This window comes from Gadus macrocephalus, chromosome 11, assembly GCF_031168955.1.
Source record: "Gadus macrocephalus chromosome 11, ASM3116895v1".
Classification (NCBI taxonomy): Eukaryota; Metazoa; Chordata; class Actinopteri; order Gadiformes; family Gadidae; genus Gadus; species Gadus macrocephalus.
In genome coordinates this window covers 5,234,069-5,256,360 of record NC_082392.1, presented here as the reverse complement: position 1 = coordinate 5,256,360, position 22,292 = coordinate 5,234,069, and the positions used below count along the sequence as shown (strand labels likewise).

The following is a 22,292-nucleotide window of genomic DNA, read 5'->3' as shown; positions in this document are numbered from 1 at the left end:
TATTTAAAGGCAGCCCTAAGGGAAGGTAATGCAGATAGTTAAAGATATGAAGCCCCATTAGTACATTAAGACGAGCTGTGGCTGAAAACATACAGTGACCATTCCAGACGCGTATCAATACATTAGATTTATAAAGAGCACACAGATAATGTAGATCGACTTGCAATAATTATCAGCAATATTACAGTAAAACATTTACAGTTTCTTTTGATAAATGATCAAAATGTATACAGACAATTCCTTCAGCTTGTAAAAGACAGCATTAGAGATTAAACAATCATAAGATCCAGCACTGTGGTCATCATTATCTAACTATTACGGTAACCTTCAGTATAAAGCTACATTAAATAGGATTGATCATAAAACATACACATATCTTCATTGGGAAGGGCAAGTGCCCCTTCACCCTTCTAGTCAGCAGGCTTCAGTTCCAACAGCCAATGTATATAGCCCTTCTTCATAAAAATTAGCATCATCCTCTTTCTAAAGATGTACAGGCAGTTATGGATAAAGCATGTTGACCCCAGTCCTCTTCAAGGGGTTGTTGATGGCTAAATGTTTTAACTTGACAGGGATGAGCTCTTGTTATTGAACTATCCTCAGAGGCAAAGCGTGTTCTTAAAAGTAATATACAGATAAAGAATTGCCTCCAAACTGCTATACCATAAGGTGACCAGATTTCTGAAATGAACGCTAATACATTTAGCCTATTCTTATCAATCGAAAATGTAGTCCTAGCAGAGTATTGTGCAGTGAAGGCCAAATGGTTTACTATGATGTGTTTTTAAGCTTTGGTAAAACACCCCGAAGGAAGCCATCTAGGCCACTCAAATAAGGAATGGTTCTATGCTGCATTGATAGCCTATTATTCATGATCGGTCATTACTACTTATTAGGGCTTTGACTTTTGCCCAAAAATCATATTCAAAGTTTGTTTATTAATATTAATATTAAAATATATATTAATAATATTTTGACCATTAAATGCCTTCAATAAGACCTGGATTGGGCGTCGCTGTCTAATCGCTGTCTAATCAATACTTTATTCACTGCCTCGAGTGGTCATTACAATATTATGAATAGACTGCGTCGGGTTCTCCGACATCTCTCACTCTTGGCATGCGCATAACAGGTCCGAATATTAATAAGGGCTGCCTAATATTCCTTCAAATTTTGATTTCTTTTTTGATATTCGAATAACGAAGTTCGGAGTCAAAGCCCTACTACTTATGGTATGAAGTTGATAGATACACCCCTGTGTAGTGAGCTGGTTTCACAGCCTATGAGAGGGACACGACACTAGTTACCAACTGTCCCAAAATGAGTATATATATATTTATAGAATCTTTTTATTTTTTAAGGGGTCATTACCCTGTTTAAAAGCCTCCAGATACGGGGGCGGTCCATTGAAAACGGGGATGTCTGTCACCCTACCATACCGACACGTAATACCCGTGTTGATAGTGGCTAACAGATCAAACCCCTAGCTTAATACATTATTACAACATTCTGCTTCCTGAAGCAGCAACTTTGTCAACTGATAGTTGTTGACTTAGTGTGTGTGTGTGTTCGTGTTTGTGTGTGTGTGTGTGATATAAATGTGATACGAAACATCTGGATCTGCCTTCAAGTGGACATGGTTTCATGACCGCACTCGCTCTCTTCAGGAATGTCTTGGAGATCTGGAAGAAAAAAGCCGTCACTAAACACCAGCTAGTCATCACTCAACACCAGCTGGTCACTAAACACCAGCTAGTGGTCACTAAACACCAGCTAGTCATTACTAAACACCAGCTAGTCATCAATAAACATCTACATCGGTCACTCAATGATATTCATTGTTACACGTTATTTTAGTGTGACACAATTGTTATATACTATATTTTTAGAAATAATTGGAAATAATTTGATAATTTGTTCTGTGTTACGAATCTCATCACTGTTGGTCGGGTTAAGGCTGAACTCAACAAATCGTCTCCTCCCTGATTGGTTCGGTGAAACATCTTGCCCATCAATAACGGGTGTGTGACATTCAACACGTGCATAGTGGACAAACTGGCATTTCTTTGGGTTCCTTTTGTCAAAAAATTGTCAAAAATCTCTAAATCATACCCACTGCACCATAGATCATAGCCGGGGCTGACCCTCACTACATAGTCTGGGCAGTAGAATGGACCAGTGGAACCAGTAGAATGAAACCGGTGGAACCAGTAGAATGAAACCGGTGGAACCAGTAGAATGAAACCGGTGGAACCAGTAGAATGGAACCACCAGTCCCTTACCGGGCTATCGGTAGCTAATGCCGCGTTTCCACTGCAGGGTGCGGAACGGATCGGATCGCAAAGGGGCGGTAGGGAGGGGGCAGTATAGCCCAGCTCAGTTCCGAGGTCGCGTTTCCACTGCCGACAGTACCCTTGGTGGTAGGCCGGATGTCAATCGCCGCGGCAGCTACGTAAACATCGTAAACAACGTCTTCCTCCGCAAGAATGCAGACGAACGTCTTCACCTCCTTTTTCGCCCAAGCAAGCTTTTTACGCGACATGTTAATTGTAAAGAATAATACCTCGAGGCTACTGTTTGTTTGTTTTTATCCCCGCGTCACCCGGAAGTGACGATTCTGTCGACCAATCAACGGAGGGGGGGTGTAGCTAGAATTCCAGGGTACCCTTTCAGGCGTCTGGTCTCGTTTTGGGTACCGCAACGGAGGAGTCCCTAGAATGGGGTCGGAACGGGTACGGCAAAGTCCGGGTCACGCCCACTTTTGGCGGTGGAAACGCGATCCGACCCGCACCTTTGCGATCCGATCCGTTCCGCACCCTGCAGTGGAAATGCGCCATTAGCCACACCCACCTCTGGGGCTGTCAGAACGGGGGGAGATCCGGACCACATCTGGCTCCTCGTCCTCCTCGCTGACTTCCTGGATCGGACCGTCTAATTGGTCCACAGCTTCCTGGCTGGCCAATGGGGCGACGGTGGGGATATCGATGTCACTGCAGCTCTTCCTCCGTGAAGCCTTCTGCAGAGGAACGCACAATACGCACAAAAAGATACAAAACAACCTGCGTTAGGGTTTAACCAGTCCCATACAAACAAGTCGTTAGGGCCAACTTACCCCGTACAAAACAAGTAGCGTTAGTGCTGCTAACTAACCCCATACAAACAACTAGCATTAGGGCTAACTAACCCCATACAAACAACTAGCATTAGGGCTAACTAACCCCATACAAACAACTAGCATTTGGGCTAACTTACCCCATACAAACAACTAGCATTAGGGCTAACTAACCCCATACAAACAACTAGCATTTGGGCTAACTTACCCCAGACAAAACAACTAGCATTAGGGCTAACTAACCCCATACAACCAACTAGCATTAGGGCTAATTAACCCCATACAAACAACTAGCATTAGGGCTAACTAACCCCATACAAAAAACTAGCATTAGGGCTAACTAACCCCATACTTACAAACAACTAGCATTAGGACTAACTAACCCCATACAAACAACTAGCATCAGGGCTAACTAACCCCATAGAAACAACTAGCATTAGGGCTAACTAACCCCGTACAACCAACTAGCATTAGGGCTAACTAACCCCGTACAACCAGCTAGCATTAGGGCTAACTAACCCCATACAAACAACTAACCCCAGGACTATTCTACCTGGGCTTGGGTTAGGGTCAGGGGTCATTCTACCTCTGGTTAGGGTCATTCTACCTCTGGTTAGGGTCAGGGGTCATTCTACCTCTGGTTAGGCTCATTCTACCTATGGTTAGGGTCATTCTACCTTTGGTTAGGGTCAGGGGTCATTCTACCTCTGGTTAGGGTCATTCTACCTTTGGTTAGGGTCAGGGGTCATTCTACCTCTGGTTAGGGTCATTCTACCTCTGGTTAGGGTCAGGAGTCATTCTACCTCTGGTTAGGGTCAGGGGTCATTCTACCTCTGGTTAGGATCATTCTACCTCTGGTTAGGGTCAGGGGTCATTCTACCTCTGGTTAGGGTCATTCTACCTCTGGTTAGGGTCAGGGGTCATTCTACCTCTGGTTAGGGTCAGGGGTCATCCAGGGCATCACCCACCTCTCCCTTGTTGCCGTGGCCCTTGCCCCGGTTCCTGCGGTGGCCCTTGGGCGCCATCTCTTTGAGCTGCTTCTCGGCCAGGGCCCGGGCCTTCTCGCTCTCCCCCAGCTGGCCCTCCAGGGGCTTCAGCCGGGTCACCTCCTCCTGCAGCAGCGCCAGCTGCCGGCGCATCATGGCGGCCTCGCCGGCGTCCAGCCCGGTGTCTTTGGACACCGAGCGGGAGAGGCGGGGCACGGCGGTCCCGGCGGACAGGCCGCTGGTCGGACCCCCGGGGACACAGAGCTCCAGCACCGAGTCCTGGCAGATCACCGCCGCCTGGAGTGGAGGTCAACCGACGGCAGGGGTCAACACAAGGCGATTAGATTCAAATGATTGCACGTTTTTATGTATTTTTGTATAAGGTGGTGATCCCCGGGTGAGGCATGGTTGGTAGGAGGGGAGGCCGGCTAGGGGGTGGAGGAGCAGGGAGAGGGGAAGTGAGGGAGGGGTTAGCATCACAGACCTGGAGTGCATGGAGCGTCGTACTGAGGCTGACCAGGCGCTGACATACTTCCTGAAAAAACAACACGTAAGAAGCTTGAGGCTGGATAGGGTAAGGGTTAGACAGTGACTGAATCTGTTCTGATAGGGTAAGGGTTAGACAGTGACAGTGATGTAGTGCGTCCTGAAACCAGAGCACATATCTGAAGGGATATGACCAAATAATAATAATTATTTTAAAAAAAATTATCTCACCTCGTTCATCCCTCCATCTTGAAACCGGTTTCCGTTGGTGTCCTGTGAGGACACAGATTGATATTTACTTAGAACAGGAAGTGAGGTCATGGCTTAAAATACTTAAAACAAGAAGTGAGGTCATGGCTGGACCGGTTGGAGATTGCCTCACCTCAGACATGTGACTGCTGAACTCATATGATCCATTTAAGGCGGGCTCTCCTGCTCGCAAGGGGAGACGGGTCTATTTTAATATGCATTCAAAACTTTGTTGAAATAGTGCTACTTCAAAGGATCTGAGGTCATGACTCACGGTTTGGGGAGCACGGGTGGTCCTGGTTGCCGTTGGCGATGCTGCACGTTAACGACTGCGATCCCACCAATAACTCAGTCAGTCGGTCAACTGAGGGAGGAAAATATTATTTTAAACGGTGAATCTGCATTTTTATATCACATAGCTAACCCCAATGGTCATTATTACCGTTCAGAAAAGAGAAACCAAGAGGAAGCAATCAGAGCAGAGGCACAGGCATAGGAACCAATCAGAACAGAGACACGGGCATAGGAACCAATCAGGACAGAGACACAGGCATAGGAACCAATCAGGGCAGAGAAACAGGCATAGGAACCAATCAGGACAGAGACACAGGCATAGGAACCAATCAGGGCAGAGAAACAGGCATAGGAACCAATCAGAACAGAGACACGGGCATAGGAACCAATCAGAACAGAGACACGGGCATAGGAACCAATCAGAACAGAGAAACCGGCATAGGAACCAATCAGAACAGAGACACCGGCATGGGAACCAATCAGAACAGAGAAACCGGCATAGGAACCAATCAGAACAGAGACACCGGCATGGGAACCAATCAGAACAGAGACACCGGCATAGGAACCAATCAGAACAGAGACACCGGCATGGGAACCAATCAGAACAGAGACACCGGCATAGGAACCAATCAGAACAGAGACCCAGCCGTACCTTCAGAGATGGCGTCGGTGAGGCGTTTCTCAGCGTGGGGTGCATGGGGCGTGTCCAGGCGGAACAGGTTCCGGGTGTTGGAGGAATTGGGGCTCTTCTCCCCCGAGTTGGTGAGCTCAGCCAGGTCCGAGAACAGGGTGACCCTCTCCTGCAGCAGCTCCAGCACCTCCCTGTCCTTCTGCTGGATGTCCGCTGTGGAGGAGGAGCAGCCCGTTAGCCCCGAGTCATCGACCCCTACCGACGAGCACGCGTTCACCTTTAGCTCCTCCTGTACTCATCACTAAGACATGGAAGGAGGATGAGAGTGGGGGGAGAGGGGGGAGGAGGAGAGGAGGGGGAGAGGGGGGAGAGGGAGGAGGAGGAGGATGAGAGGAGGGGGGAGGATGGGAATTAGGAGAGGGGGTGAGGTTAGGAGATGGAGAAGGAGGTAGAGGGGGAGGATGAGAGGACGGGAACAAGGAGAGGCGTCGAGAGGAGGAGATGACGGAGGAGAAGGAAAGGAAGAAAGGAGGATAAGAGAAAGAGTTGGAGGATGAGAAGGAGGCAGCGAGGAGGAGCAGGATGAGAGGAGGTGGGAGAGCAGCACCTCTCAGTCGTCGCAGTAAGGCCTTATCCTCCGTCTCAATCAGGGCGAACTCCTCTCGGGATGGACACCTACACGGACAGACAGAGATTTAGACATACATATATACTCCTCTTGGGACCTATAATTTAACTGAAAGAAAAAAAGCAGAGGCAGAAAACCAAAAGACAATACACGACAGTGGAACCGAGAGCCGACGCTGGGCAAAGAGTTGGGCCGCAGCGGTCGGTTCTTCACAGGCATGATCGACGTTTAAAACAGCCTTTAATGGTGTTATGACCGAACCCTGATGGTTGTGGTAGTTATGATAGTTATGATAGTAGTGATAATCATGATAGTTATGAGAGGTAGTAGTTGTGATGGTTGTGAAAGTTATGACAGTCGTGCTAGTTTGACATTGGTGATAGTTGTGGTATTTGTGATAGTTATGACAGTCGTGACAGTCGTGATAGTTTTGATGGTTGTGGTAGTTATGTGCTAGTTTTGATATTGGTGGTAGTTCTGATATTGGTGATTGTGACATTGGTGATAGTGTTGATAGTTGTGGCATTGGTGATTGTTTTGATATTAATCATTGTTGATAGTTGTGATATTGGTGATAGTTGTTGTATTGGTGATATTGGTGGTATTGGTGATAGTTGTGATATTGGTGATAGTTGTGGTCTTGGTGATATTGGTGATAGTTGTTGTATTGGTGATAGTTGTTGTATTGGTGATAGTTGTGATATTGGTGATAGTTGTTGTATTGGTGATAGTTGTTGTATTGGTGATAGTTGTGGTATTGGTGATAGCTGTTGTATTGGTGATAGCTGTTGTATTAGTGATAGTTGTTGTATTGGTGATAGTTGTGGTCTTGGTGGTAGTTGTGGTCTTGGTGATAGTGGTGGTCTTGGTGGTCTTGGTCGTACCTGAGGACCGTCTGCTGTATGAGGGTCATCCAGTGTTTGCGGTCCTCCTTCGACGCCGCGTAGAGCTCGTACATCTCTGGGGGGGTGGAGTCACTGATCACAAACATCCCCCGCTCCTGATTGGCTATGTCCCTGACGATCAGCTTGTTCAGGGAAACCACAGACGGCTTGTCCTGGACACACACACACACACACACACACACACACACACACACACACACACACACACACACACACACACACACACACACACACACACACACACACACACACACACACACACACACAAATGTGGAATTCATGAGATTCAATCTAAAACACATCAGCGTGGGAGTCCGTCCCGTTTTGCGGTGTTTCTGGTTCCCCTCCGGCTTCAGGGATTGGCCCAAACACACCGTTTAGGGAGGGGCTTAACAGACTGTTTACCATAGAGGGAGGGGCTAGTGGGTAGGAGGTGTGGAGGAGGAGCTAGTGGGTAGGAGGTGTGGAGGAGGAGCTAGTGGGTAGGAGGTGTGGAGGAGGAGCTAGTGGGTAGGAGGTGTGGAGGAGGAGCTAGTGGGTATGAGGTGAGGAGGAGGAGCTAGGAGGTGTGGAGGAGGAGCTAGGGGGTAGGAGGTGTGGAGGAGGAGCTAGTGGGTAGGAGGTGTGGAGGAGGAGCTAGTCAGTCATCGTTGTAGGAGGTGTGTAGGAGAAGGTAGTGAGTAATCGTGTAGGAGGTGTGTAGGAGAAGGTAGTGAGTAATCGTGTAGGAGGTGTGTAGGAGAAGGTAGTGAGTAATCGTGTAGGAGGTGTGTAGGAGAAGGTAGTGAGTAATCGTGTAGGAGGTGTGTAGGAGAAGGTAGTGAGTAATCGTGTAGGGGGTTTAGAGGAGGTGGTGAGGAGGACTGACCAGCGAGGGGAAGGTAAACTTCTGGTCTTTGTCCTGGAGGAAGACGAGGATATCAGACATCAGCAGAACCTGCACATCTGGACACAGGGATAGTTAGTTGGTTAGAGTTAGGGATGGCTAGTTCGGATTAACATCTACCCTCGGGTTAACCCGTTCACACAGAGAGAGAGAGGGGCAGGGTCCCGAGACTTCACCTAACTCTAATCCTACCCCCCCAACTCTAAAACTACCCCCTTACTGTAAAACTATCACCTAACTCTAATCCTACTCCCCAACTTAATTCTAGCACTAACTCTAAAACGACCCCGTAACACGAAACTTACCGTCTAACTCCAAGTCTTACACTAACTCTAAAACAACCCCTTAACTCTTATCTTACCAACTCTAAGTCTAACACTAAGGCCCAATTCCATTTCTACCCCTTATCCCTCCCCCTTCCCCCTTCAAAACAAGGGGGAGGGGTAAGGGGAAGAAATGGGATTGGGCCTAACTCTAAAAACAACCCCTTAACTCTAATCTTACTAACTCTAAATCTAACACTAACTCTAAAACGACCCCCTAAATCTAATCTTACTAACTCTAAGGTTACCACTAACTCTAAAACGACCCCTAAGTCTAATCTTACTAACTCTAAGGTTACCACTAACTCTTAAACGACCCCTAACTCTAGCCTTACTAACTCTGAGGTTAACACAACCTCTAACCCTCTCCTCTAACCCTGACCCCCCCCCTACCCTGAGGCCCTCCTCCCGGGCCGACCCCAGGGGTACCTTTCATGCGGGAGCCCTGGATCTTCCAGAGGAGGTTTCCGTCGTGCACCAGCCTCCGGCGGAGCAGTTCCCCTCCCCTGAACACGCCTCCTCCGCTGACCTCCGTCTGGGCCCGGGGGTCCAGCCTGGCCTGGATCTCCTGCAGCCGCTGGGTGCGCTCCAGCTCCAGAACCTCCTGGTCCACAGACTTGATCAGGTCCTTCAGCAGCCCCAGCGCGGTGCTCAGAGACTGCACCTCTTCCTCGTTCCCTGGGGAGGGGGGGAGGGGGGGAGGGGGGGAGGGGGGGAGGAGGCTGTTAGCAGGGACACCGGGTCAGACGCTGTGGTTGGGGTTAGGGGTCATTGACCGGTTGTAGGGTTGGGGTAGGGGTTAGGGGTCATTGACCGGTTGTAGGGTTGGGGTAGGGGTTAGGGTTAGGGTCCGTTGACCGGTTGTAGGGTTGGGGTTGGGGTTAGGGTCCGTTGACCGGTTGTAGGGTTGGGGTAGGGGTTAGGGTTAGGGTCCGTTGACCGGTTGTAGGGTTGGGGTAGGGGTTAGGGTCCGTTGACCGGTTGTAGGGTTGGGGTAGGGGTTAGGGTTAGGGTCCGTTGACCGGTTGTAGGGTTGGGGTAGGGGTTAGGGTCCGTGGACCGGTTGTAGGGTTGGGGTAGGGGTTAGGGGTTAGGGTTGGGGTTGGGGTTAGGGTCCGTGGACCGGTTGTAGGGTTGGGGTAGGGGTTAGGGTTGGGGTAGGGGTTAGGGGTTAGGGTTAGGGTTGGGGTTAGGGTCCGTGGACCGGTTGTAGGGTTGGGGTAGGGGTTAGGACAATGTAAGGTTGAGGGGCAGGAAGGTATTTGGGGTAGGGTTAGTTACCCTTGGTGTTGTCTAAGATCCTCTGTATCAGGACGGGGTACTTGGTGATCCTTTGAGTTACGAGGAGAATGCATTCCTGGATCCCATGACGACGCAGCAGAGGACCTCGTGTCACTTTCTGTTTATCACAGACAGATGGAGTCAACACACATCGTAACCATGGGAACCTCAAACAAAGCTTCCGAATGTCCACCAGATGTCAGATTTCAACAAGAATAGTACAATACTGTACTTTACCAACAGTACTAGTGTATGTAGTACAGTCATTATCTATATATACCTAGAAGTGGTAGTTATTAACTAGTATGTATCTAGAAGTAGAAGTAATTACCCGAACAAAGTGCTGGAACCTCTTGTCTCTGGCTAGCAGCTCCTTGTAAAGCTTCACAGCTTTGGGATGACGACTGCAGAACTCAGAATAAACCTTCCGGATGTCTTCAGCACTCTGACCTGAAAACTGTGCACATCAAAACACAGGCGCGCGCGCACGCACACACACACACACACACACACACACACACACACACACACACACACACACACACACACACACACACACACACACACACACACACACACACACACACACACACACACACACACACACACACACACACACACACTATATATATCAAACGTATGAAAAATACACAGAATAGTGCGGGTGTTGTGTGTGAATAGGGTGGGTGTGGTCGCGTATATTTTGAGTGCCAGTAGTGTGTTTGGAGTGGGTGTCGCAACGTTGGGCGTTGGCGTTCCATGTGTGTAGTAACCTGATTCAGCAGGAGATCTCCCAGCTGCTGGATGTTGAAGTTGGTGGGGCTGCCAGGGGCCAGTGATTGGGCCCTCCTGGTCATCATCAGGGCCAGGAAGGCCTGGTGGAGGCCCAGCAGCTGTTCCAGACAGGGGAAGACGGCGTGAACGACGCCCGGCTCCAGCAGCACCTCCTCCAGCATGCCCCGGCGGTACACCCCCTCCATGATGCGCAGCGTCCGCACGTGATGGAACTCTGTCTGAATGAGCTCTGGAGGAACGGGGGAAGGGTCGCGCACTGGGGTCAAGATCACACCTACAACACGACCCCCGTACGACACACTCCTACCGTCTACTCGCATCATCATGCCGAACGTTACATCCTGTTTGCAGCACTGAAGGGGCAACCAACATCCTGTTCACAGCGCTGAAGGGGGAACCAACATCCTGTTTGCAGCACTGAAGGGGCAACCAACATCCTGTTCACAGCGCTGAAGGGGCAACCAACATCCTGTTCACAGCGCTGAAGGGGCAACCAACATCCTGTTTACAGCGACCACCATCCTGTTTAAAGCGTCCTTCCTATTTACACAACCAACATCCTGTGTACAACAAACAACATTCTGTTGACACCACTAAAGGGATGACCAACATCCTGTACAGGCAAGGCCAGGCAACTTTATTAATAATAGAGTTTATGTATACACAACCATCATCCTGTTTACAGTACTAAAGAGATGAGCAACATCCTGTATACACAACCATCATCCTGTTTACAGTACAACCCACCAGGTGGAGTAACGGTGTGATGACAGCAGGGCCATCCCACTGTTAACTACCGACTAGCTAGATGGACAGATTATAATGTATTAACTAACCAAACTAACCACACACTATTAGAAGAGGCTAAAGCTGGGAGAAAGTAGTGTAGAAATAATATCACACACATTCAATCAAAGCAATATATAGAAATTACATTGATTGAAAGTAGTATAGAAATAATATTAGAAACTTTCAATTAAAGCAAAATATAGCAATTACATTGATTGAAAGTAGTGTAGAAATAATATCACACACTTTCAATCAAAGCAATATATAGAAATGACATTGGACCAGTATTTCGGTAAAAGGCGAGCACGTAACCTCACCGTAGATGACGTCTTGGCGTTTGATGACGTCTTTCCGTTGACTCTGAAGGAAAATGTGGTCCACGGCTACACTCCAGCTGTCCGTGGACACACAGCGACCCTCCTCCTGCAGCTCCTCCAGCAGAGAGGAGTAGTACATCTCCCCTGTTGGCCCAGAGCCACAGTGATAACAGCGTTACTATATAAATATTACGATATAAAGAATATTTTACACCACGTATATATAGAGACTATATGTATAAGAGACGATATGAACATCCATTAGAAATGTATAGTTTATTATATATATGCAATGCAGGGTCCTCCCAGAACAATGTAATAGTGAACACACACAGGTGGGGGTAAGTCACTCATGTGCAAGTCACAAGCAAGAGTCAAGTCATAACCTTCAAGTCTCAAGCAAGTCCCAAGTCACTGTGGTGAGAATCAAGCAAGTCACAAGTCAAGTCATTGCTCAGGTCAAGCAAGTCACAAGTCAAGTCATACAAAAGTCTGATGATCTAACCCTGTTTCCACATTTAAAAATCGGTTGATAAGTTGAGTTTTATTTCAACATTAACAATAACAATGTCTTAACATTAACAATAACTCAAACTATTCAAAACATTCCAAAACCATTATGTGAATAGTTTGAAAATGTTTTTATGATAATTACCTCCAACCTATGAACATAATCAAATAGAACCTCTAGGTGGCTGTATACGAGAACAGTTCAAGTCAATCACTCAATATCCCTACATGTTGTAGAATAGTATTTGCAACACATGGCATCAGACATGAAAAAGAGTATTTCAAAAGTAATATCACATACACATACTTCAGGAAGGGGAAATAGTAATACACAAGCCTGAAAGCTGGTAGCAATCTTGCTGCCTTGCAGCAAGATTGACTTACAATGCACTGCATTTGCAAAAAAATAATATTTTGACAGTACTTTGTCACTGAGTTGTGAATGATGGGGTCACATTATCACCCTACCATGGCTGAACACACGTTCAACAGGTGCACTTGATGCAGGGACTGCCATAACTCTTACCTCCACCTTGAACAAAGAGGGGAGGGTGCGCCTGTTCATGGCCCAAAACTGAAGGCAGCTCTGTCCATCACAATGTCCAGGTAGTGGTTCAACTGAATTTGGGGACTGGAACTTGAACCCTCTTTTCTTTGCGGTATGCTGAGAAAAGCCCAGTCTGACGCTCTGGCTCTGACGGTGTAATTTTACTTGAAAATTACTTGAAATCCTTATCATAACCCACTTACAGCCACTGAGTTAGAAGTGGCTTACTGATATGAAAATTAAACAAGTCAATCATCTGTGGAACGGGCAGGGCTCGAAAAACTCCAGCCAATGATTTTCAGAACCACCGAGTGGCATTGGACAGTAAGTACGTCAATCAAACGGTCGTACTGCACTCCCCCTCCCCCGCTCCCCGCGAGTGACCCCTTCGTGCACGTACTCAAAGCTCGTGACCCAGAGCACGCTTCTGTTTGTTGTCATCCTGCGGTAGCTACTGGAGCTAGCTAACTAGCTAATCCACATTTGGACCTAGCACAACCCTAAACTCCAACCTTGCTAGCATGGCACACTCTCGCGCATCTGTGTTCGAGCTTGTGCGTGATTGCGCGTCCATGTACTTGGAATGGGTGGAGTCAGAGTCAGCGTTGAAGGAGAGGGGGTAGGACCATTTGAGTTGTGTATTTTCAAAATCTGCTGGCGTATCGCAAATCCCATATCCAACCTTTAATCTAACTTTAAAAAAGTCAAAAGTCAAAGTCAAGTCGAATCTTTAATCAGTGTTAGTCAAGCAAGTCTCAAGTCCTCAAATTTGCGACTCGAGTCAGACTCGAGTCCCCCATGTCTGCAAAGAAATAACATCCTCACCGGAGTCTATCACCTATCATCACAATTACCAGCCTGTAATTATGAGTAGGTAGAGCCCTTATATATTTTGCCCTTGTCTCAACATCCAAACAACATTTAAATAGGTGTTTAAAGTCAACAAGGTCTGGGTGAGTGGGAGTAAAATAAGTGCTGTATTTGATCCGTCCTTCGGAGGAGACGTAAAACCGAGGTCCTGACTCACTGAGGTCATAAAAGATCCCCGGGCACTTATCGCAAAGAGTAGGAGTTTCCCCGGTGTCCTGGTCCAACCAGGCTCATTCAATCTGGCCCCCTAATCTTCCTCCTGTATAATCGGCTGACTCATTAATTCCCTCACTCTCCACCTCAAGCTGGTGTGTGGCGTTCTGGCGCAGATTGGCTGCTGTGCATTACCCAAGTGGGCGCTACACACTGGTGGTGGTTAGTGAGGTCCCCCCCCTTCACTGTAAAACGTCTTTGAGTGTCTAGAAAAGCGCTATATAAATTCAATGTATGTGGATGTGTTACCCTCGTCTGTCAGTGACTCCAGGGACATGGCTCGGTTTCTGAAGTTCAGGGAGTCGCTGGACTGAGACAGAATCCTCCTCAGACCGACAGGGGAGTCCTCACAACTACGCACACACACACACACACACACACACACACACACACACACACACACACACACACACACACACACACACACACACACACACACACACACACACACACACACCAACAGTGTCAATAATACATATTATTACTGAATATAATATAATATAGTGTAATAAGATAATACAAATAATAATGATCATCATTTCATCTATGTCGTCGTTTGATTTCATAAAGATCTCACCCTGCGATGTTATTGGTGGAAACGCTCTTGGCCAATGAGAGCCCAGACCTCACTCTCCTCGAGCCCAGCAGCGATGCACGCAGGCTGTCTGACGGGTAGATGGCAGAGCTCGGGCGCTCCTTCATTAACGGAGCTGGAGGGAGAGGAGAGGCTTACAGCAACGGCGTGCACTGGCCACTAGGGGCAGCAGACACTACCCATCATGTTTGGAAATAATATCAGCTGATTTATTTTGCCATGAGGCAATAATTAAGAAAATACAATGAACACATTGTAACATTTTATTTATGGTAGCTTTCGGTCTACTTGTTCTTTTGTGATTTGTTTGTCTTCATCTATTCATTTTACGCTGTCAGATTCTGATGTGGTGCCAGGCATTTATTTATTAATCATTGTATGTCTAAATATATCAAAAGGAGGAATATGTACAGAATGTATTCATTGAAAATGATCTATTATTTAGTTGAACCAGCAGCATTAGAGCAGAACAAAATCGATGCCATGTTTACAAGCATATAAATATGATATAGGTAAGGCAAATCCTCTCCATTGGTATTGCACACAACCGGGGTTGGTTAGACTTACTCTTGTTCCTAAGTGTTACATTCTGCAGAGCTGAGCTGTTCCTCACTAAGGCCAACTTCTGCAGCTGCAAAACAGAACACAATACATTCATATCAGCTGCCACATTTACCTTCTGCTATCTATAGCTATTATGTTATAATAATATAATAAATTAAACATAATATAACTTACATTATTATTTACCATCATGACACTGCTAGTTATATTATAATTCTAGTTGATATGAATAATAATCGTATTTTTTTACCTTTTGCTTCATCTTGACGCAGGTAGCCAGTGTGTCTCGACAGCGATTATGAATGGTGACGTTACACGCTGTAAGAGAGACAGACAGTTAGTGAGGGAGTCAGACCGGCAGCGAGAAAGACCGGCTGGGAGACAGGGTGAGAGACAGACAGACGGATAGAGAGACAGGGTGAGTGACAGGGTGAGAGACAGACAGACAGACAGACAGATAGAGAGACAGGGTGAGTGACAGGGTGAGAGACAGACAGACGGATAGAGAGACAGGGTGAGTGACCGGGTGAGTGACAGGGTGAGAGACAGGGTGAGAGACGGACAGACAGACAGATAGAGAGACAGGGTGAGTGACAGGGTGAGAGACGGACAGACAGGCTGTGAGACGGATAGAGAGACGGATGGGTCAGTTTAGTTAGAGTGAGTGGGTTAGCATGGTTGGTAGGGTCTGTAAGGTTAGTGTTAGTAAGTTAGATGGGTTAGCATGGTCAGTGTTTTGCCCGTTCCACAGAGTGCCATGGTGTAGGGACACTGTTGAAACAGGGCTCCGCGGTCAGCGGGCGGCGTCAGCAGCAGGGTTATTGTGGTAGCACTGTGGGTCCGTGTTAGTCTAATATCTGAAAACTACACAGGAACTTCCTGTTTTACCGTTCGGCCGACACCCTGTCACTTCCTGGTCTCTGCTGTGCAGCTCCCCCACACACACACACACACACACACACACACACACACACACACACACACACACACACACACACACACACACACACACACACACACACACACACACACACACACACACACACACACACACACACACACACACACACACTCCCCCACAGAGACTCACTTGGACAGCTCAGAGCTTCCTTGGCGGTGATGCTGCGGTTGCAGGCGGAGCAGAGCGTGGTGGCGGACACGGTGAGGGAGGTGAAGAGGTGGCCGTTGCTGTAGCGCGCCTCCCGCTCCCTTGCCTCCTTCTCTCGCTCCTTCATTCTCTCCTTCTCCTTGTTCTGGAAAACAATGCACAGTTAGTACAAAGGACCAGTACCTAGACTCTAGCACGCTTGCTACCTAGACTTGTATCCAGACCAGTCTCGAGGTAGTTAGGAGTACTGACTGACAGTTGGTAATAGCAACTGCCAGACGAGTCTCTACCATACTAACTCGTGGAGTAGTCCCACCATACTAACTCACTAGGGTAGTGTCTGTACTAACTACCTAGACAGGTCTCACTAAACTACCTAGACTAGTTTCACCATACTAGTACCGAGACTAGTCTCACCATACACACTACCTATTCTCGCCGTACTTACTACCTAGACTAGTCTCAGCATACTACTAACGACAAGTCTCAACACCATTAACTACCTAGTCTTACTAACTACATTGACAAGTCTCAACACTATTAACTACCTAGTCTCCCTGGACTAACTAAATTGACCAGTCTCGACACTATTAACTACTTGGTCTCACATACTTACTAAATAGACAAGGCTTAACACGATTACTTGCATGGTATTACTCCACCATACTTACTTTTTGTATCCCATAGCAGCAGTACCGTTGCCCTACTTGGCAGCCACAAGTTAGTGTTTTTGAGGCAGCTGTGTCAAGTGATAACGGACACCATGAGAAAATAATCCAAACAATGATACTCTTTATCCTGACACTGCTGGTCCAGAGACAAGAGAAAAGCCCTAACCTCCCCTAGAGCCACCAATAATAGAGAGGCTGTCAACGCAGATAGGAACCAAATGTGAATAACAAGTGGAGTTCACGAGATGAGGTCATCATGAGATGATGAGCTAATCGTTTACTACATAATGCTTGTAAAAGTGCTGCAGAAGTAATAAGTTATTATTTCAATAATAAGTAAAAAAAAAAAAAAGAAGCCACCCATCAGATTTTACAAAGTTACATGTGAGAATATCTGTTGGAGTTAACTGGGCCTGCCTTTGAATGAGCCGATTACAGTATTAGACTGCTTCCTGCACCTCTCGGTCCAATGTCCCTCTCGTTCCTGATTGGTTCCGTGAATCTTGCCTATGAATCACAGGTGTGTGAATAATGCAACACGACTCAATGGAGGAAAGACATAGGGAGGGAGGGCGCGGTTAGGGGGCGCGCGTCTGGGTTGTTCAGTTACAAGGTCTGGCTCTCTTCTGTCCACTCTCTTTCCTCAAACATTACCTGTAGTAGCTGCTGTAGGTAAGTATTCAGATTTGTCAAGAGAGAGAGAGAGAGAGAGAGAGCAGAATATTCTAACAAGATATTCTCGAATTTCCTTCACTAGTAGCTGACGGGTGGCTGTCATTTCCCACAAATCCTACTTGCAGCTCCTCAATCTGGCCAACAGCACCGCTAACGAGTTAATGAGATGAGTTAAGAAAATCATGAGAACAGTTAACGCGATAATGTCTAGCTGTCCGTTACATGCATATCCGTTGTCCTCTGCAGCCTGACATGTTAATAATCACAACCTCAATCATGTTGCCATAGTGAAGATATACAACACTTCCTCCAAGTTGCAATAGTTATCATGCACACTTCCCCCAATGTTGCCATAGCGATGATTTACAAAACAACTGTCATGTTGCCATAGTGATGATACACAACCTGTCCTTTATGTTGTCAATGTGATGATATGCAACACTAGTACCATCGGGTTGCCAAAGTGGTTATATGTAACACTTGCATCATGTTGCCAGAGTGATCATATACAACAGTTCCATCGCAACGGGATAAGTTAAGCAGGCCTGCGGTTTCGGCATTTTAGGGCCCAAAGGCCACATATACATTTTCTATGATTGGTGGGGCTTTTTGGTCTACTCCATAAACGTATTCAAGGGTCATGTCTGGACTCAAAACTGATTCCGTATGATGACACCATCTTGCTGCACAATTTGTCTGAAAAAAATGTCATTGCTGGTTTTCTATAAATGGTGGGGCTTTTTGGTCTACTCCATAAACGTATTCAAGGGTCATGTCTGGACTCAAAACTTGATCCAGTATGATGACAGGCTAATGTTGTCATGTTTCTGAGAAAGGGTAATGGTGTGTTCCTGAATCATTGAACGCCAGACTTCTGAGTCGAAAGTTGAAGATCTCAGAGCTTTCTTGCGGCATTTCTCGAAGGCACGCCCCCTTTTTGTCTTCATCTTTCGAAAATCTTAGAGTAGACCGAGCGCAGTGATGACGCACTCAACAAAATGGCTGCACCCGTGAAGAGATTTATGTTTTTAGTATTTGTACCGCGTAGGTCATTTTAATGTTGATTCTAAATGCTCTTACACACTTGATTACATTGCTACTTTATTGCGGTCACCAATTTATACATTGCATGGTCTTGCTGTGCGTGCATTACAATGTAAAGTTGTGTTTGTTTTCGGGCTGGTTTGCTAAAGAGGCTAATGTTGCTAACAATAAAAAACGGCTAGCCAATTTCATGCCACAATCACAAAGACGAACAGGAAAGCTATGAATGCTCCGGAACCGGAAGTGACATCAAACGTGCAACTCGGAAGGCTGGCGTCCGAGGATTCAGGAACACACCATATGCCTAACATAATATCGAGCTGAATTGCACTTTAATGCAGTATATTATTCTAATGAATGTATTCATAACGTGTTTCCTTTGGATTAAGGTTATTCATATGGGGATGCTTTTGGTCTGTTGGTTGTCAATAGGTAACGAGAGTTCAATGGGTTGGATTATTATCCTTCCCTGCTTTGAAGTCGTAGGCCTACGCCCTTGCCCCCACTACATACACACTTCTTGTAACGTACAAAATTAAAACCTTTATTTACACAAATAAAAGTCTACGGCTACGCCATAAAAATCTAAACAAATGAAGGATTGGATATTAACAAGTAAACCACGACCCACCCTCTGGCCATGGCAAACCACTCCCACCCGTTGCCATGGCCACAACTTGACAAACCTTCCATAGAATTATTACACTGGATCAACCTCAACGGGGGTTTGCATCAATACAGTCATCAGTGCTTGTCATTGTCAATGTCAAAACCACGCCAGTTGGACAATCAAAGTCAAGGAGAAAACTGGATTTCAGTACATGCTTAGTATCACGGTTTACATGTCTGGAGTTTGAGAATGACGATCTGTAATATAAGTCCCTATTGTTGTTCTTTTCTCAGTGCTTCAAAATAATATGTGGAAGAATGTCTGTACATTTTGTAATACATTTTAATTTGACAGCAGGCACGGAAAAAGACACTTGAGGTCCCAAACCCAAATCTCACCTAGGACACCAAAATGATTGGAACCGGCCCTGCTGGGATCGTTCTTCAAGCCCTACCTAAAGGGGCCAGCACCTGCATTTGCTCCGTTCGTAGGATAAATCACAACCGACTGAAAATAAAGGGTTTTGTATTCAGCAGGTGCACTAATTGCAGTCTCGTGGCTGGTTATCGTACGGAGCCCCGGAGGTGACAAGAATATTATTTTTTATTTTCTATTATAAATTATAACCAAAACCAATATTAACGAAATACTAATTTGTGGCCTTGAAATACTTATTACATGGCTTCGGAAAAACGCCTTCCGTGGCCACAAATAATATATATAAAAAAATCCTATAGGAAATCCTCTATGTCACCTCTGAGGCTCCGTAGAAATAAAAATAAATAATCAAAATAAACGTAAATGTCACCATAGCCACGTGGATGTCCGCATACGCGCTGGCGCCGACTCTGACGCGGAATGTGGGCTCATGTTATTGGACAACGTAATATAAATTGTATTTTACTATTTTAACAATGAGGGATTGTTGGCTTTAGCAAATAGAAAAAGTCCACCTCCTATGCAATGCTGTCTGTTTTTTAACTGAATGATAAATATCCTGAGGTGATGAAACTGATGCTGGTTCAGTAGTCATTACGGTGTTTCTGTGGGTTATCCTTAAAACCTTTTGTTCTAAACACACAAGCACGATGGCACAGTAGCCAATAAATAAAGAAAGGTTTGACTATTGCCATATTTTTATGGCAATATATACATCAATCCCAGTATATTGTATGTTGTGCATAGCCTAACACACACACACACCGCAACACTCCCCACTAAGAACATATAACATCCCCGCATGCAATCATCCCGCATGCAAATAACTGTGTGTCTTCGTGACAGAGTAGCCCGAAGCGCTTCGAGAAACGTTGTTTGAGAAACTATCTAGAAACGGTCATCTACCCTTCCGAGTCTCTCTCTCATCACCAGCACAGCGGCTGATCACCCCCTCCCTCGGGCACTCCATCTGTGTGTGTGCGTGCGTGTACGCAAGTGTGTGCGTGCGTGTGTGTGTCTGCCTTTCCTCTCGGACAAAGCGGAGCGCCTCCCTCTTGCCACGCTGCAGACTGCATGTGCGCTCTGCGGTAGATTTTCTTGAAAGCGTTAAAACAGATAACCGGTATAGGCGGCGTACACAAAGGCACATAAGAGTAGCGTAGTTGTAGACCCAGACCTCCTAGTTTTATGAGTAACGTTATGTTGGGCGTCGGGAGATGTAACCGTAACGGGGGCTCGATAAACCTTAAACCGGAAAGACAATAAAACACGCGCTTTAGAATAACGGCTCCTTGTACATTAAGTGGGAAAGTGGCCCCTGAGAAAACCATTTAATTTCATAAGATATTTGTATTGTCTGAACTTTGAGACACTCACCCTTGAATTGATTTCCTTCATCCTCTCTTGACGAGTTTTCAGCAGCGGTTCTATGACACGGGACATTACCGAGTATCTACAGATCCTTTATTCTTCACCGGTCTGAACTTAGGGCGAGCCACCGCGGAAAAACGTGCTCCTGCTCCGTTAATATCTTTCAGGCTCAGGACAAAAGTGATGATTTGATAAAAAAAACGAAGATAATCGATCCGGGGGCCTATTTAATTATAATTTCTTCCTCTTTTCTGCGCGCGGAGACCGGAGACTTCACCAAAGGGTCAACATTGAGAAGGGGGAGGGGCAACACCTTAAGTCCCACCCCCCGGGCCCAATTCCAAATGATAGACAGGCACAGCTCCTATCTATCACCAATCACAATGCGGAGCCCATTTCAATAGTAAAAGGCTGTAGACGCGCCTTCCCCATAAATTGGAATACAGTTGATCGGTTATCAAGACGGAAGACCGTCCCTCCGTCCGTAATATAAAATATGCTTTTATGATAGTTTATAATTTATGGATGAAAATAAAATTATATGATTTTATATCATATGGTCCTCCCCATCCTGCCAAATTCCGGGATTATAAACTAATGTAAGATGATAAAACATATTTAATTGCCTGTTTATGGTTTGGTTGACGTACAGGAGCATATGCTATACTAAATAAACAATTTCAATTAAGGGGTTAAATAATGTGTATTCATAGATCATTTAAGGTAAATTCAATTGTTGTGCAGCATTTGCAGAACACAAAGTAGAAAAAGAGCAAATACATAAAATAAAGTACTACAAAAATTGTTAACGGTAGGGTGCAATTCCAAATTACACAATGCCACGAGTACCAGTTATGGAAATATAGATAGATGCGAAATATAAAATGTCCAATGAGAAAACGTCGAAATTCCACCGGTATACGTTTGGGATCACATCGATGTATGATAGTTGTACAGAATCAATCCGAAACCCAAGTCATAGAATCATATTCAAATGTTTACTGATTACGTCCTAGATATTGTACATTACGTCCCTGTCAATGCAAATTAGACTCATGGTCTCCCAGATGTCCTAGAGATGTAAACAACAGTAACAGAGATCCCTAGTTTTCCAGGGAGAAAGGCGAAGAAGAAGGAGGATGTAGCAAACAGAGCAGAACAGGGTTGAGACGGAGGCTGGGACCACCTCAGCCTGAGGTAGATGGGTGGGGTGGCTTGACGGCCACAGGGAGAACGGAGGGCCCCGACTGCCCTGTGGAGCATCGGCTGCTGAAGATGCTCCTGTCAGGAGAGGCACATCATGGAGAGGAGGAGAGTCAGTGTGAAGGATGCTCTGCAGTCTGCCCAGCATCCCCCTCTCTGACGCCACCCCCAAAGATAGAGATTTATCTGAC

At 46.2% G+C, this 22,292-nt stretch overlaps 1 protein-coding gene and 1 long non-coding RNA gene across 5 annotated transcripts; one reads left to right on the top strand and one right to left on the bottom strand.

Annotated features, from left to right (window-relative positions):
- Positions 1-114: 114 nt before the first annotated feature.
- On the bottom strand, positions 115-21,213 carry arhgef2 (rho/rac guanine nucleotide exchange factor (GEF) 2). Of its 2 annotated transcripts, none has more exons than XM_060065384.1 (22): positions 20,905-21,213; positions 16,072-16,234; positions 15,232-15,299; positions 14,985-15,048; positions 14,400-14,532; positions 14,072-14,175; positions 11,683-11,826; positions 10,555-10,805; positions 10,113-10,238; positions 9,782-9,899; positions 8,930-9,178; positions 8,160-8,236; positions 7,271-7,443; positions 6,366-6,433; positions 5,780-5,971; positions 5,108-5,197; positions 4,967-5,016; positions 4,816-4,857; positions 4,583-4,633; positions 4,081-4,395; positions 2,851-3,016; positions 115-1,682 (listed from the first exon to the last, which is right to left on the bottom strand). In XM_060065384.1, the coding sequence occupies exons 1-22, from the start codon at positions 20,968-20,970 to the stop codon at positions 1,627-1,629; spliced, it is 2,766 nt and encodes a 921-aa protein (XP_059921367.1). In that variant the 5' UTR covers positions 20,971-21,213; the 3' UTR covers positions 115-1,626. The 2 variants fall into 2 exon arrangements, with proteins under 2 accessions (XP_059921367.1, XP_059921368.1); XM_060065385.1 differs by having other exon boundaries at positions 2,851-3,013.
- LOC132467830 (uncharacterized) lies at positions 7,694-8,239 on the top strand. Of its 3 annotated transcripts, none has more exons than XR_009528093.1 (4): positions 7,694-7,808; positions 7,858-7,913; positions 7,951-7,979; positions 8,137-8,222. It is a non-coding gene; the product is annotated as an uncharacterized LOC132467830 (long non-coding RNA). The 3 variants fall into 3 exon arrangements; XR_009528094.1 differs by having other exon boundaries at positions 7,717-7,808; positions 7,858-7,885; positions 8,137-8,239; XR_009528092.1 differs by lacking the exon at positions 7,694-7,808 and having other exon boundaries at positions 7,846-7,885; positions 8,137-8,239.
- Positions 21,214-22,292: the final 1,079 nt, after the last annotated feature.

Bases quoted from the DNA above. Each gene is read 5' to 3' on its own strand.
- arhgef2 (XM_060065384.1), bottom strand. From the start codon at position 20,970: ATGTCCCGTGTCATAGAACCGCTGCTGAAAACTCGTCAAGAGAGGATG. The intron at 5,972-6,365 runs GTGCTGCTCTCC...CCTCCTCCACAG, and splicing joins CTTACTGCGACGACTGAGAG to CGGACATCCAGCAGAAGGAC. The intron at 5,017-5,107 runs GTGAGTCATGAC...CCTTGCGAGCAG, and splicing joins CCACCCGTGCTCCCCAAACC to GAGAGCCCGCCTTAAATGGA.